The 16,834-nt window shown below is 47.6% G+C and overlaps 1 protein-coding gene across 4 annotated transcripts in view; it reads right to left on the bottom strand.

Moving 5' to 3' along the window:
* The window catches only part of ARHGEF7 (Rho guanine nucleotide exchange factor 7), a 120,629-nt gene extending 108,872 nt beyond the window's left edge, over positions 1 to 11,757 (bottom strand). For 2 of the 4 annotated variants that reach the window (XM_066985651.1, XM_048080779.2), the window contains exon 1: positions 11,431 to 11,757. In XM_066985651.1, the coding sequence (XP_066841752.1) occupies positions 11,431 to 11,595 (165 nt within the window). In that variant the 5' untranslated portion in view covers positions 11,596 to 11,757. The remainder of the gene's footprint in view (positions 1 to 11,430) is intronic. The other 2 variants (XM_066985667.1, XM_066985660.1) reach the window with 2 other exon arrangements.
* Positions 11,758 to 16,834: the final 5,077 nt, after the last annotated feature.

Here is a 16,834-nt window from a genome sequence, read left to right as displayed (position 1 = left end):
GGCTTCAACCGGCTTTGCTCAATAGGCACAGAAAATGCCTCGTCCTAGCCCGGAGAAGGCGCTTCACGAAGAGGAGAGCCCTAAGGGAACTCAACAAGGAGTTGTCTTATGCAAGGTACCTGCTGGAGCCACTGCACACTGTCCAGCCTCTGTCCTGAAACTCAAACGGAGAGCTGCCCAAGGAAAAGCAGCCATCGTTTTAACTTACCATGTGCACATAAGCATCATTTCACCAAAAAAAAAAATCATTGATTTTTTACGAAGTACTTTACCAAAGAAAACATTGCTCAAACCATGAGGTAAACAGACCTACAGCCCTGGACACGTAGCTCTGTTTGAGCAGCAAAGCCAAGAGCAAAAGCATACTGGAAGTCATTGGAAGCAGAGGTGGCACCACAAGCCATCACGTCCCTTGCCTACAGAGTACACTGCAAAGGAATTTTTGTTGCATGAACACGTTGTCAAGGCTATGTAAACTCACACGTAATCCATCATCTCCAGAGCACCTGAAACTTAGCGCAAGGCTGTCTCCAAACATTGCATCAAGCCAGAACCAAGGTAGGGCCTTCCTGCAGAGCTAATAGAGCATCACAGATATTTCTGACCCCGTGGTACCACAAGCATTGACAAACACAACAGCATGACAGGCTGAACCTGGAACAAAGACACTTACAACACCAGTCGCTCTCACTTTCTAAACACAAAATTCAGATTAATTTTAAATGAATGCCACTCCTCCATAATACAAGGGATTGCTATCAATATCAACTGAGAAGTTTTCTTTTCTCAAGCAAGCACACGCACACACCGAGCTCCTCCAATTGTTTGGTACTATGATAAACTGCTGTGGGTTAAGAATAACCATAACCCTTTTAGTACATAAAAAGCGTTAAGGGAGTGCCAAAGAAGTCCCACGTGAGTATGACAGCCTAAATGGGAATCACAATAAGTTTGGAAAGGACACAAAGAAACAGGACCCCCTTGGAAATATCATGAGCTTCATCCCCCTTGCATTGTTTTTGCCAGTTTTGCGTTTATTGTTTGCTCCAATTAATTTACTTCTTAATTTTCTTAAGAAATCTCATGCTTAGCTAATGATCCCAACACCCACTGTTAGAAATGTTTCTGGAGAATTCTGTTAGTAACTCCTGGCTTACGCTTCTGGCATGCTCCTGCCTCATATTGCTGTCTAACATGGGATACGCGGTAATTATATAGTTGTAATCAGTAACTTTTTTCTTACACTAGTTGCAAAATATCTGGGTTTGATCTCCCTTTATAGGTCATATTGCCTCATCCCTTTTTTTAGCACCCGCTATTTCTTGGTTGCTTCTACTTCATCAAGGCCTCTTCATTCTTAAGCTTAAAATTACCCATAATCTCCAAGCAAGAATAATCTCTATCATGAAATCACTGTAAATCTAGATTTCTCTTAAAAGAAACAACTTCTTGCTTCATAATACAGTCAGGTGTGTCAACTTAACACTCCTTATTCCCAAAGTCCTTAATAAGTTAAGCACCAAATTCAGTAACTGCAAGAAACCCAGATATGTGAACTACTACCTCAGAAGAGACTGCACATACCGCATAGAAGATTTCACAGTACCAGGGAATAGGTCAAAAAAGGGATTAGGAAGGACACCTGATTTAGAGGGCAAAACCTTCCTATTAAAGAAACAATAAGAAAAAAAAAAAAAAAACAAAGGCCAAACATGCCAGATATGTCCATGAAATCTCAGTCCTACCAGAACTCAAATGCATGTTTCCAGTTAAAAATCATCTTCCCTCAAAAAGAATAGAATAAGATACGATAAATCTTTTAAAATTGTGGTTTTTTTTTTTCTCTGTCAAAACAAGGGAGGGTAATGGACTTGAGCAGTACAGGGGGATGACACAAGCAGGCTACATTTTCTTAGCTCTATGGGTACAGTGGCATTTTTATCCAATGGGAGACAGAAGCATATGGGTAAAGAATCTAAAAATATCACAGCACTTGTATCCTGCTGGAAATGTGAAGTGCTAATGATCCCATAAAAAGAAGCAAATCCATTAGATTATTTAACTGGGAAACCTCAATATGACTCCAGCAATCTTCTACTAAGAAGCACGATGACCTGAGCGGCACACTCAGAACCTCTGACCAAAACTCCCAGTACAATTGTGTGGGCCAAGTCAGTATTAAAATTACACCTGTGGTAGCAGACATTTGATCCCCTTATAGGCAGCTACACAGGTAGCATTTATAGCCCACAGACTATTCACATTGTAACGCAGCATAAACGCAAGCAGAGCACAGGCAGGCAAGGATTAGTCTGCCCAAAAGAAAGCAAACACGTTCAGAAAGCCAGGATAAATAAACAAACCAAAACCAAAGAGGGTCATACTCCAACACTACTTAGCTTAACAGAAAGAAGAGTGCATGTACATAAAGCCAATGACAAGAAGAGGTTACACGCTTTCCTCGCCCGGTATTTGCTTCCTCCTCTTGCTGTCACAGCCCAACGATGTCAGTTCATTAGCAGGGGCTGTCATCTTACTACAAGCCTATACCACCCGCAGTACAAAGAAGCCTCAGTGTCCAACTGGAACCTCTACGTGCTACAGTAATACAAATAAAAAAGAATAACTGTAATTAGGAAAGACAGGACTTCCAGAGGGACCTGACAGATTCTTAATTAGGGACCGGGGCTCCACAGAGGAATTCAGCGCGATGAGCGAAGGTAATGCACAGAGCGGCAGCAACAGCCTAAACCACTGCTTCGTGGTTCAGGGACAGGTTCTGATTAAGACCTAATCTCTCGGGGAATAGTTCTAGAAATTATGGATAGTTCAACGAGGACATGCATGCGAGGCACCGCAGCTGTCAAGAAGTGGACTACATTGTTCTCCATCTTCTCTGGATGGCAGAAAACGTGATACAAATAGATGGCGCCCAGCTAAAATTACCTCTGTTTTGATTCAGTTTAACTCTATGATTTTAATCAACAACAACAAATGCATAAAGAAGGGCAAAGCAGAGACAAGAATTATTGAGAAAAGGTATGACAGGGGCTGTCTTAGGAAGAAAGAAAAAGGCTACCTTTTGGACAATGGAAGTATGCCAAGAAAATAAGTGAGGAATATATAGCAATAAATGAGTTTAAAACACAAAAAGATATCCCTTCGATTGCAAAGACTGAACTCTATAAATTAATAGCTGCTGATGTCTTCTGCTTGTATGTATGGAAAATCAGCTGTTCATTTGCATTCATCTGATGAGCAAAATGGGCCAAAGTGAGAGAGGTCTTTCAAACAAACTGGAGTGAAGGCAGTAGGACGAGACTGATTTTTTTTAAACTTCTATGTAGGAAGCTTGCTGTCATTCAATCATTTATGTAGCATGACACACAATATGTACAACACGGTTCAGTACGAAGGAATACCGTCTCAGTTACAAGAAAGCAGAACTACCAGCGAACAGAAGAGGTACCTGCCAACTAGCAGGTGCGTCCAGCAGACACTTCAAAATGTTCTGTGCCAGGAGCGTGGCTTCCTGAGTCCAAAGTTCAAAGACTCGGCCTCCAAGCAGGCACGCTACGGAAAAGATCCTGTAAAGAGGCAGTCCTGCACTTTAAAAAGCATTACAGAAGAATGAAGTCATAAGGGAACGTGTTATGGACGAGGGTACTGTCCTCTGTCACAACGTGCCAATCATTTTTCCTGTTCATTCTGCCTGAGGTCTTGTTTGCACTGTATCTGCCTAAGACACTGACAAGTGGACACCGAGGACAGCCGAGCAGTCCCAGCAGAAGGTGCAGCTGCACTTTTAGGGTCGCATCGCTCATGCCTGTGACTGAGGAGCATCCCGCACTCGAGCCCAGCCACTTCACAGACTGCAGGTCCTGCTGGTGAAGTGAGGTGGCACTAGCAGGATTCTACAGTTAAACTGAAAACACGGAGCAAGATTCTTAGAAAGACACATTCTGGGCTTTAGGCATCTTGATGGAGCACCAGATCTCACAATGAGTTTGTTTCTGCTGTACTGTGGCTCTTTAGTACTGATTTTTCCAAACCTATAAAACCTGCTACCCACAAACTTTTCAATAATGAGCAGCATAGCAGCTACTGCGTGCTACAAACCTGCATTCTGGCACAAGGAAACCCATGCTCTGAAAACCCAGCAGCAGACACAGTGTAGACAGTAAGAGCCGGATCCAATAACAGACTCTCACAGGCCACAAACTCCAGTGACCAAATTTCTAAATTTGCAGCGCTCACTCAGAAAACTTACCAGGGCTCTGCACACACCCGAGAGGTAGGTGCCTTAAAATACAACCTAAATTTCTTGTATGCTGAGAAGGATACCCAGATGGAAGTAAACCAAGAATCAAGCCACCTTTCAAACCAGCAATTCCAATCCCGTGTTTAACCCTACTTTTCTGCCCTGCAACCTTATCCCACTCATCAGGAGCCTACCACCCTTCCTTTACTGCCCAATGGGCCGTACCAACTCACCAGCCACGGCTCCCTGATCTCTCGATTTCCACCCGGTTAGGGCAGCTGGAACAGGAGCGCTTTGGTCGACTGAAGACTTCTTTAGCTCCAAGTTCTTCTTCTGCACATGTTCAGAAATGCCCCTTTATTTGAAACAGCCCTCAAAACACCCAGTTCAGCTAACGCTGGCAAGTTTGGGAAGGAAATTTACAGTCCTCTTAAAATGCCAACCGCTTCTGTGGCAGCCTTGATAAACTGGTTCTCTGAGTCTTACACAACACCTAGAGCCACTTTTCTCTTTAAACTGCCTTGCGGAAATGATACTGTGAGACTGATACAGCTGTTTGAGATCATCCTTTCAGATTTCCACCTGCATTAAACAATGCTCAGGAAAACAGTATATTCTTTGCAGTGGAAGCACTGGATTTTTGTTACCTTCCTTGGAACCTGATCAAATTCCCATCAAAATCTATAAACAGACTCCCATGAGACAGGTATTTGATCACTCCCTAAGATACAAACAAAGTAAGTTAAGGGCGTCACGGTGTTCCAGATGCTACAGTTTCGTTTTCAGAAGTTTCCATTATATTTTTATATTTCACACACACAAAAAAGGCAAACAAACAAACAAAACCCAGTAAGACAGCGGTGAGAATGCCAAGCATGTAAAACTTAGCAAACACAAGACTGCAAGTTGCCTTTGCAACTGCAATTACAATCCACCTGTAGGCCCACCTTGTGAACTAGATCAGGCTGAGTCTGCTGACACACGTGCATGTGAGAATGCATAAATGCATAAAGCATCACACACAGGCACACATGAGGTCTAGCTACAACTGCACAAGTAATATTTCCACCATTTCCAAAAATTCCTAGCCTCCCCCCCACCCCCCCTTTTTTTTCTTATTTTCCTGTCTATTTAAAGAAAAAGGTGACGCCATCTAGCAGGCAGCTGTCGTAGCCCCCTGTGACTTTACCAGCCTGGGGCTGCTGGGTTCCAGGAACGACGCAGGACACAGAGCATTCCCTGAAGCTGGAGTGGGCAAAGCACGATGACGTGCTGCTCCAGCTGCCACCAGCGTTAGGGCAGCAGCTGACGAGAACCCAGCTGAAGGGGTAATTTGGGAGCTCTGTTTGCAGCATTCCCCCGTGCAGGGAGGCTGGCAAGCAGGGGTCTTGCACCCCCTCTCACGGCACCCGGCAGTGCCCCCGGTGCAGCAGGCAGTGCCGCTGTTCGGATGCAGCGTGAGCTCGGGCTGCAGGAGTCCAATCACTCAGGGTTTGTTTACACTGGAAGAGCTCTGCTGCTAGCGGTGCTGGCATCGCTCCTCCGTGTGGATGTAACATATGCCAGAGAGGGAATTCCTCTGCCAGTCTAACCGTACCACTTCCCCCAGTGACATCGACGGAGCCAACTAAAGCACTGCTCTGTCAGCACAGCTGCATCAGCTGGGGGCGTAGGACTTTACGGCTTTTTTCCCCTCCGCATGTGTGAAAATACTCCACGGGCCTACAAAAACCCTACAGTGGAGACCCTACCCCGGGCAAGCTGCCAGCATTTTCCTATGGTGCTTGCTGTAGAGCAGGAAAATGGAAACCCAAATGCTCCTAGAGCTGAATGCTCCTAGACCTAAACAGTGTTTTGTGGGCCAAGAGGGGACTCTGCCCACAAGGTCTGCAGGGAGGAACAGAGCCAGGGGAACTTCTCAGTTCATCACCTGCACCAGTAGTGGGTGATGGCTGCGGCTGCATTATAGGAAGTGATGTGGGGAGAGCATCACTTTGCTCCACATGGCATGATGAGGGAGAGCACAGACTGCCACAATGGCTAAATACCGGGCAGTAAGGCTCAGCCAGCCAAGGCAAAGTCCAGGCAGAGCGCAAGACTGATGTCCCTTCCATGCTGCCAGCTCACAGTATTTTTGCAAGCCCTGTCATGCCTGAAACTTGGTAAGGTTCCATCTGCTCACATCACAAACATTGGGCAGCAACAAATGAAAATTGCTATTTAAGAAAGATGTATATTCAATTCCCCTCAGTGGTTCAAAGGCAGATTTTAAATACATATATACATACATATATAATTTATAAACTTAAATTTAAGGCCAGACTTGCAGTTTTTCCAAAGCTTTACAATCGTAGGCATCATCACCTGAACGATGCTGTGCACTCTGCCCCCTAGCACGCTGTATTAACCAGAGGGAGAGCACTGATGGCACCCCAAAGCTCCTCCTTTTCCCCACAGAGATGTGGTGCTCGGAGGATGGTCTGGGTACCCGAGGGCTAAGGTATCGCCTCTTCTGTTGTCCATATTACACACAGACCTAGAAAGAACACATCTTCTAGGGACTGTGGAAAGGATGTTAGAGAGAGTGAGGCTGGCAAAACTACACTCTCTGTATTTTTCTCACAAAAATGAGTTCCTCACAAATAATTTCACAAATTTCCCCCTCTTCTCTGGGTCTGGCATTCCCTTATTTAACTCAGTCTAGACCCTTCGGCATTAACAGGGTCTGAGTTTTGAAGGAGAAGGGGACACCAAATACAGACACAGGTCCTCTGCTTCCTCAGAATACTGTGTTTCTCTGGACAACATCACAGCCACCACAATTACAAAGCCAGTGAATAAATGCAAAAAGCAGCAGCGCTCTCCATCAGTGACTCTCTTGTACTCCTGCGGTCGCAAGGCAACAGGAGTAACGTGGTGACTGACAGCGTGGTCAATGACAACTCCGTAACACGACCAAATGATCCCACGAGGAAGCTCACAGTAGCGCTTACGAGAATGAGCCCTATTTAGAAAAAAAGGCGTTTTAGTGCTCTCACCTGGGCTAACCTTCCCCAGGAGCTGGGCTCGCCCTCGCGGCTCCTCCACCCTGCAGCAGCACCCTCCGCACGCACACCGGCCACACTGCAGCCTGCCCGCAGGCACAGCTGCCCGGCGGGGATTATTCTTGCCAGAAGCACAAATAATCTCCTCGGGAGGCTCTACGTGAGGACTGTTGCCCGGGGGAGAGAGCATATGCACACTGAAATGCAGATTTAGCTTCATGTCTCCCTGGTCTAGTCCTAGGCTGGCCTGCTGCGGCAGCACCTTCCCTGCGGATTTCAGCGAGGACAGGCTTTTGGCCCGTGCTCTCCACAAAGGCACCTGGCTGCAAAAGCACTGCTCGTTATTAACGCTGGCTCCCAAGCACCTTCCCTTTCTTTGCAATGCCTGAAACACCATGGTCAGGTCAGTCCTCGTCACCACGACAGAAGTACTCGGCCCTGAGACATCCATGTGAAACCAGAGACGAGTGAGGCCTGCCTTCACTTGGTGCTTGCACCTGTCCTAAGGCTGACAAGATGGCCACCACACACGGCAGCCTGGGCCCTCCTTTTGGGGACTCACGTAGAGCGATCCTTTTGCCTTAGGAGCCTTTTCTTCCTCAATTAAAACCCAGAATGCCTTTTTTCGCCAAAGACCTCAACCGCTAAGTCAAACCTCCCACCAATCCTGTCACGGTGCCAACAAATAACCAAACACCAACACCGGAGCCCAGTCCTCCACGCGGAGGACCGACTCATGTTCCAACCGCACGCTGAGCCTCCTCCAGCGAGAAAGCATGTTCCTTGCTTTCCCCAGGCCAGGCTCCCCACGTGCCACAGATATCAGCCCCTGGACGCAGTGGTCGAGGCCGGGCTGACGCCGAGAGCCGGGACTCCTTCCCCTGAGGCGTCTTCCCTGTTTTCTTCTTCAGGCGAATGGAGCTGTCCTCAAAGAAACGCTTATCGGTCGAACAACCGGCCGAAAAAATGAAAGTACAAACGAAACTTAATGGAGCGCGAAGTCTAATATGACAAGGAAAATTCCTGCTCCAGTTTTAATCTCTATTTACAATGTCAAAAGTGGGTCAAACGGGTCTGCAATGGAGGGATTTATTTGGAGAATGATCTCTGCAATGAAAAGCATCTACGCAGCGAGCAGTATCGCGCTGCGATACCTCCACAGCGATCCTCTCCCCGACCCTCCAAGCCACTCAGTTTTACAGCACGGGGGCGAGAAGCTGTAACTCGAAACCTTGGCTTCATTCAAACGATGATTTTAGTGCGACTCCTCAAGAACTTACAAGAGCTGAGACACCGCTGGATTTGGGCAGAGGGTGCTGGGTTCGGTAACTGCTCTCCCTTTTGTTCCTTTCCCTTATCCTATTCCCCAGGTGAAGGTTGCTCGGCAGTACCATCACACCGCCCAGCCCAGCTGTTCTGTTTTACCTCGGCACGTCCTCCCTCGAAACGCAAAGGAAGCACAGGGATGTCCAACAGCAGCCCAAAAGTGAGAGACACAATTCATACTAACATCACTTTCCAACGTGTTTTCATTCACAGTTCCTGGAATCAGATCAATTTAATATCTGTCTTCTGCTGTTGATCAAGACAGATGACTGTCACGTAAGCAAACGTAGCCAAAACTTCCTGACAAGAAGTTATTCTGTGCAAAGACGGCACACAAATACAAAGCAATCTAAAGGAAGAACACACTATCCAGCCTTCAAACCCACCAATTTGTTTTTATCGACTGAAGAAAAATCTGTTCTTTGACCTTCAAGTGCTTTATTCCTTTTATGGTCAAACAACCTTTATTTATTAAAATTCTTCTACTAATTACTCGCAGGGTACCCAGAGGCTTTAAAAGCACAAAATGCCAAAAAATGTATTATTACATTCCTACACATATCGAGTCCTCTTTCTAAACAGTTTTGGAAGGAAAGAAATGTATTTAAAGCATTTTCTAGAAAACATCTTCAAGAAACTGATAAACATTCCTGCTTATTTTTAATTTGTATATTTTTTTAAGGTTCTTTTTGGTTTTAGTTGCTACTTTGTATTTACAGGAAAGCGAGCTCTGTCAGTCTTCAAAGTGTCTGCTGATGTCAGGTATTTATAGAAAGTTCCGATCTTAAATGAGTTTGAGAGCTGAATCAGCCTACATCTGTGGGCCAAACTGTGTATTGTTTAAACCTGAAAAAAAGCCCAATTTGAAGTGTCAGCTTTCGCGACAAACAGGGAATAAAAGGGCTCATATATAAAATGCTCGCAGGATAAAAATAATGCATAAATAACAGCAGTAGCAAAAAAGGCATGGAAAAAAAATAACCGAATTCAGGGAAGGATGCAAATTTTATGTTTTATTAGCAACGCAGAAGAAAAAAAAAAGAGAAAAAGTATTATGGAAATATCTCAGAGTTATACCTCCTTCAGACTTATACCACTTTCTTGCTGCCAGCCTGCGTGGTATACACTCTGAAGCTACAGAGAAAATATTCACAAAGTTGGATTGGAAAATGAGTTCATGAGTCCTTCAGATGCATCTGTGAGTTAGAAAGTGCAGTGTGAAAGACCCACAAAAAAAAAGTTGGGACCCCCTCACAAAACAAATAAGCAAAGAAATAGAGAACCCTTCAAAAAAGAAGAAAAAGGGGCAGAAAAAGTGATTTCCCCCCAGACTAAACTGAAGCCAGAGGAGAAAGGGACCTCAGACCAGCATGGGACCTCGGGCAGTTGCCCACCCCATGCCCTGCCTGGCAGAGAAGCAGCAGCCTTCCTCCCACAGCAGCTCTTCTTCCTCGCCTCTCCCAGCGGTCCCAGCCCACCCACCACCACCTGCTGCCAGACCTCCTGTCCCCACACCACCAGGTCCACACCCACGTGCACAGGACAGATCCCAACACCCCACGGACAGCTCCCGGTGCGCTGCGCTGGGCATGGGGTAGGCTGCAGGCAGCTCTGCCCCTCTGCAAAGCCTCCCCTGGACTTGGGGTCGGGAAGGGACCCCAACATCTGAGGTGTTGGCTGCTCTGAGGTGGAAACAAGAGAGAGCCTCTCATTCACATCAGCAGAGCCACTCCTAGCTACACCGTACAGAGAAAAGCACGTGAAGTTGAGAAACACTCTTCCAGCACTTATTTCTGTCACGCTCGTGTTTATTTTCAAGCCTGCTGTAGAGCCTGTTCCTCATGACAAGCTCAGGTCACTGTCCCACCATGCTGGCCGACACCTCCAGAAGAGGAAGGCCTTTCCCCAAAGCCTCTCCCTGCCCCGCAGCTCAGCACCTAAAGCCTTGGAGCGGGCGCGCAGCGTTTTCAGCTCCAACACGCACGTGGCAACTGGAGGGGAAAGGTGGTGGCGGCCATCCCGGGCAGCTCTGCCCGTCACCCGCGGTGGGCCTCATGCTGCTCGTGCAGGAGCTCTCACGGCTCCAGTCGTGTTGGTGGTGGTCCTGGGTGGTTTCTATGTCCCCAGTTTGCTCACGGGGACAGGAATGACCCCACTGAGCCCAAGGGACTCCAGTCCCGGACCTCTGTGTCATGGCGCAGCGCAAAGCAGCGACAACTCCCGTGCGTGGCAAGCCGAGCTCGGCGCCCTACCAAACTCGGAGTGGTGGCTCCCAAACTTCGTGGCTCGGCGGGCGACTTGAAGAAGCCACGAAAGCCAAAAAAGTTGACACCCCCCCTCCACCCCGCACTTGGCCACCAGCACGGCGCGTGACCTTCGCTCATCCCCGCGGGGAAACTTTCCCCACCGGGCCTCCCAGGTGCGCCAGCCCACCGAAAAGAAAAAAACAAAAAACAAAAAAAAAGAAAACGCCTTAAACCAGCCCGCGTCGCGCGGCGTTATTTTGGAGAGACGCCGTGGAATTTAATTGGGGGTTGCTATTATCATTGGGAAAGCGGGGGGTGGGCGGGGAGGGTTGGGGGGTTTTGGGGGGGGTTCTTCGGCGTCCCCACGGGGAAACTCAGCACCCAACCTTCGGGTCCCCCGTGGGCGGCGGCGAGGCGCGGGGGGCACGGCGGCGGCGGAGGCCGCCGCCGTGCCCCCCCGCGCCTCGCCGCCGCCCCCGGCCGCACAAAGCCGGTGCAGCCCCCCCCCTCTCCAGCCCGTTCCCCGTCCCCGCCATGCCGAGGAGCCGCTTACTTTCTCGATGGAGCCCGGCAGCAGGCGCTCGAGGAGGCGGCAGAGCACCACGCCGTCCTTCAGGGAGGACTGCAGGAAAGCCTCGGGGTCGGCCACCGTCTTCTTGGGCGACTCCAGCACGCCCAGGGCGATCAGCCACGTAACGGTCTGCTCGGCCGAAGTCATGGCCGCGGAGATGATGATGATGATGATGATGATGGGGGGGATGATTTTTAGGGGGGGGGCTTCAAGCGGAGGCCCCCGCCTCCCCCATGTGAATGCAGATGACGACGCCCCGCCGTCACACCGCCACCCCGTGTCACACACGCTCGCACACACACACACACACACACACACACACATGCAACCGCAGAGCCGCCTCCTGCCCGCCCCCTGACATCACGGGCTTGCGCGCCCGCGGAGGCTCCGCCAGGGCCGGGCGGAGGCTGCCCCCCAGCGGCCGCCCCTCACCGAGCCGCCTCCGCGGGCGCGCAAGGGCCGGGGGGAGAGCCCGGCCGCCTCCGGGGGAGGTTTTCGGGTGAAAGAGGGCGGGTTTGGGTCGGGCGCTGGGAGGGATTCCTCGCTCTCAGGGCGGTGAGGCGCTGGCGCAGGCTGCCCGGAGGGGCTGTGGGTGCCCCATCCCTGGAGGTGTTCGAGGCCAGGTTGGATGGGGCCTTGAGCAACCTGCTCTGGTGGGCGGCACCCCTGCCCAGAGGGGTTGGAACTGGGTCATCCTTAAGATCCCTTCCAGCCCAAATGGCTCCATGATCCCCCAACTGTAATCAAATCTGCCAAAGGGCAGTGGTGCCTTTGGACCCAGGATGAGATAAGCCAACCCTAATCCATAATACAGGCGGATTTTCTTAAACTCTGACACCTGAGGTGCAATATCTCTTCCAACATTTCTCAGCATCAACCATCTGAGACTTTTGTTTTCCCGCTTTGCCTTTTTGATGCATCGTTGGAGCAACAGCTGCCTACCAGATAGCTACGGAGAAGACAAGCCCACCTACTTCTTGTGCTCAGAAAGCAGCACTGATGGCTTTACCACGTCCAAGAGTTCCCCAAGGCAGGGGAGCAGCCTCCAAATCTTTCCAAATCTGGGTGGAGGTGCCCAAAAGATTGAGGAACATGCCAGTCTCTTCCCAGCTTCTTTTCCTTTCAGGCTTCCCCCTGGAAGGTGCTTACCGTGATCCGTCCTTCCACACTGCTTGCCTGTTCTGTGCTTTCCTCCTGCCAGTCTCGGTCCTGTTTGTACCAAAAGCTGCTAGGACTGACTGATATTCTGCATCCACCTCATCCCGTGAGCGCAAGCTATATGGGGGGGGAAGGTTTTGAAGTAACACGAAGGATGAGGCATGTTATTATGACCAGTTTTCTCTCCTTTCTCTTTTTTCTTTCACCATCAAAGCTGTTCAGATTATTTTACGTCCTGACTTCGGTCCCACTTTTGCTTCTAAACCATTCATAAGCTGATGATGCCCTGTATTTGGGAACCCCATATGGTAATATTTAAGCAACCTAAAACCTTTATGAAGACATCAAAAGGCATGATTTTAACTACCTTTTTCTATAAAACATTTTTAAATATACACAAAGATGAAACAGTCATTTTGGTATTGACTCATAAAGAATAGATACAGAGCACATATGTAGTAGGTTCAGGAAACTTTCAGGAAACTCTCTTTACACAAAGAGATTTTTATATTTTTAGTTTTAGTTCTAGTTTAGTTTAGTTTAATATGAAGATCTGGACCCCTCTTTGAAAGAGATGAAGACATACGTTAGCCAGATTTGGCAGAGATCTTGTAGATCTAGCAGCACGTCGTTTTCAGCAAATAAAGATTCAACAGTTGATAATTTCTTTGGACTTTCGCAAGCTTTTGTCTCACAGAAAGTTACTAAAGAAACCAGGCAGTCACAAGGTAGAAGGTAAATTTCTGCCATGGATTAGCTAGTGATTGAAAGACAAAACAGCGGGAATAAATTGCCAATTTTCAATTTGATGAAAAGTTGATGCTGGAGATACCTCCTGTATTCTGCAGTATAGGCTGAGTTGTCCTGAGTATTTACCCCAAGCTGAAAGTGATGAAAAGGCAATTGTACTCCTGCATGTTTTATTCCATCTTTCAGCCTGCGAGCAACAGTTTTCAGGGAAGGGAGAAAAGGAGAGGAAGGAAATAGCAGGTAGAGAAAGCTCCTGCTCCATTTTGGACTCCCATTTTCCATTTTTCATTTCCAGCTATTAATACCTCGTCTGTCAGCTCCTGGAGCAGCAATGAGGTGCTCTGGCCAGATACACAATTCTCTGCTTTCCCTGTGCCAAACCAAGGTCAACATTTCAATGGGGAGGAGACTAATTAAATATCAGTCCGGCTTGGATAGAAATCACCTTGGCAGACTGTAATTAGCTATGTAGGGGTCTTACTGGATCAATCACTGTCCTGGGATTCCTGTGCAGTAGGTAACTGTCTCTGTAGATTTGCCCTATGGAGTTTTCCAACCCTTAAAGTAAAAGCCTCACCCCAACAAAGTAACACTTGTTTTAAACTCAGAGGTATGTTTCCACGTCTGGTTGAACCTACCTTTCAAAAGTGCCCTGAAGTACCTCCAGCTGGCAGGGGAGCTAGGGCTCTCGCAGTTACCTGCTGTCACACATGCATCTGTATGCCAGAGATGGAGTTGGAGACCTCAGAAGGCAGACCCGCCAGCCTCACAGTACCAGCACAGGTGAAGACGGAGAAATACAGAGTAGAGGACCCCTCTACATGGATGAAGCCACGTGGTCACGTTTTCTGCGCTCCCATTGCGAATAGGAGGCTGCTGCTTCTGACAAAGCGAGGGCAGGCACTTGGAGAGCTGTCTGCCTGTCTCCTCTCGGAGAGATGACTTTAGTAGCTAAGGCAGGACAGGAACCTGCAGCAAGCATAGGCTCGGTCAGCCTCGGCTTCTCTTCTCCAAAAGCATTAATCTTAGTGAGGAGGGCAGCAAGAGAGTATGCTTTCCTCTGGACTAAGCTGTGCCTTGTTTTCTAGTGAGTACAAGGAAGACAGAGAGAGAGGAAGGAAATAAATACAAATGGATCAATAAAATAAAATAAACTTGAAGAGAAAAATGGATAGAAGATATGAGTGGGGGAAAAAAATAGACCAACAACAGAGACACGGTTATATTTGGATAACTTTATACCCAATATCTTTAATTATCTTCGAGGTGCCAAAGTATTTATATAGGCAGATGCAAAATTTCTGGTGCCGAGAGCTTGTCAACCAAGCATAAACGAATGAGTACCATAGGGAGTGCAGTTACAGTGCTGGTGCAGAAGCACAGACAGGGGACTCTTGGAGCGCGTGTTTGGCAACGCGACACAGGCACCCTGATGCTCGGGACCATGGTGCTCAGCTCCAGGACAGGTGGCCAGGCAGACTGGGCATCCCCAGTGGGTTTCATGGTACACACTGTGCTGAGCGCAGAGCCTGAGCGGTCTTGGTCTTAACAGTCAGAAGTTTTTTTTTTTAAGGTCTGTTTCATTTTACAGGGCAATTAAGACAACTCTCTGTGTTATAAGCTTTATCACGGTCATTGGTGCTTTTGTAGCTTTTATCCTGGCTGTGATCTTTAGATGGAAATACCCGCAGAGTCCTCTGGCAAGCCTGTGATAGCCCCAAATGTAGCTCTGCTTCCGTGCTCCTGAGACCATCAATTCAACAGCTACACTACCTTTGTCCTCTAAGTGCAATTCAGGATAATGGCATTGATCTGTTATATTCCTTATTCTTTCAGGAACCAATAATAAGTATCTCCACTTCAGGCAGAGATGAATATAAAATGACGGTCCTCGCAACTGAGGGCTTAGTCTAAATCACGCATGATAGAAGATGAAGGATAGACCTGAGAAAGGAAGAAATGAAGAAGGACAATAGTCAGCGGTGCAGTCACACAAGAGCTCTCTCTGTGGAAAGAAATCTATTTTAATTGCCATTTTGGAAGTATTTTATTCACACGTAATGAGGACTGAGGAAGAAATGAAGGACGGGGATTGAATGTCTAGAAATCAAAATGGCTAGAAATGATTGAAAAGGGCTTGAATTTAAACCAAAAAAGGAGTCAAGGTTTTGATTTTTTTTTTTTAATGTGTGCATTCTGAATGGACAGTATTTACCAAAATTTGCCCTGCGTTTTGTTAGCATGAGATGGAGTAAGTGCTTTTTTAACAACACAGGCTGGGCGGAAGCAAATCAGTGGTTCCCCTGGGGAAGGTGTTGGGGGAAGGGAATTTGGCAGTGCCTCTGCAGTTTCAGGCCAGTCACAGAGAAAGCTGTGTCCTGCAGGCTGAAATATCAGATGCAGATCCCCAGCTGGTAGCAGTTGTCACGGCTGCCTTGAAGTTGATGAATCTGTGACGTTTTTAAACAGTGAGCCCTAAAACTTTTGCTCTGAACTCTTACTACAGAGCACTGACATGACCGTCCAGAAAAAGAGGATTGTAGGATATACCTGACGGAGAGTTTTGGGCAGAGTAAGGGTAAGAGTTTTGCAGACTCATCGGTAAAACTTCATTTGGAGTACAGCACAGAGACTTGGACAACCACATTCAGGAAAAATTAAATCACACTGGAACAGAGTCATTAGAAGAGTGACAGTGATCTTCTGAGAGCCTGGCTTGTTTAGCCTGGCAAAACAAAGCCTGAGAAAGGGGATAGGATTGCTGTCTATAAATACATCAGTGAGTAAATATCACAGATAGACCAGGGCTATTTAAGCTTAAGGACAATGCTAGCACAAAAACAAATGAATATACAAAGAGGTCCTGAATAAATTTATGCTGGAAATCAGAAAAAGGCTCGATTCTTCTAGCCATAAAATACTTCAGTGCTAATAAGAAGTAGTGGGGCGAGTCACCCAGCCATTTTTAGAAAGAAGTGCAACGAGAGGACTAAAGTGATTATACGACTCGACTGCAGTAGCAGGGACTGGGCTTTGCCCAGGCTCTGCTCCTCAGCAGAAATCACCCAGCAGAATTTGTGCTTTGCCTACCAGAATCAAAGTGGGCCAAGCATTCATCATGATGGATACTGTTTAGTGTGAGGAGTCAAATAAGCAGAACCACAGTCAAAGCCATTCCTTCACTCCGAGTGAATGCTAATGACACTCGTTCAGCGCTGCATGGAAAATTCACTTGGTAAACTAGGTTAATGGAAGAAAATCCTCTTCTCTGAGGTACAGGGCCACTGGGTTGGAAGCCACGCATGGTGACCCTTGCACGTATTTTGTAGTGTCCTTTTCCGTAAATATTTTCCAGCCCCATGAAAGTTTGCCACAGATCTCTGCCAGTTTGCTTTTAAAAATGCAGTCCCTACCAGAGCGAAGTAGGGTCCTGCTAGTGGTGCCAATAGCCTGTCCCCTCCTTGACTCCAAAGGCCCG

This window comes from Anser cygnoides, chromosome 1, assembly GCF_040182565.1.
Source record: "Anser cygnoides isolate HZ-2024a breed goose chromosome 1, Taihu_goose_T2T_genome, whole genome shotgun sequence".
Taxonomy (NCBI): Eukaryota; Metazoa; Chordata; class Aves; order Anseriformes; family Anatidae; genus Anser; species Anser cygnoides.
This window is presented reverse-complemented; position numbering and strand designations above follow the sequence as displayed.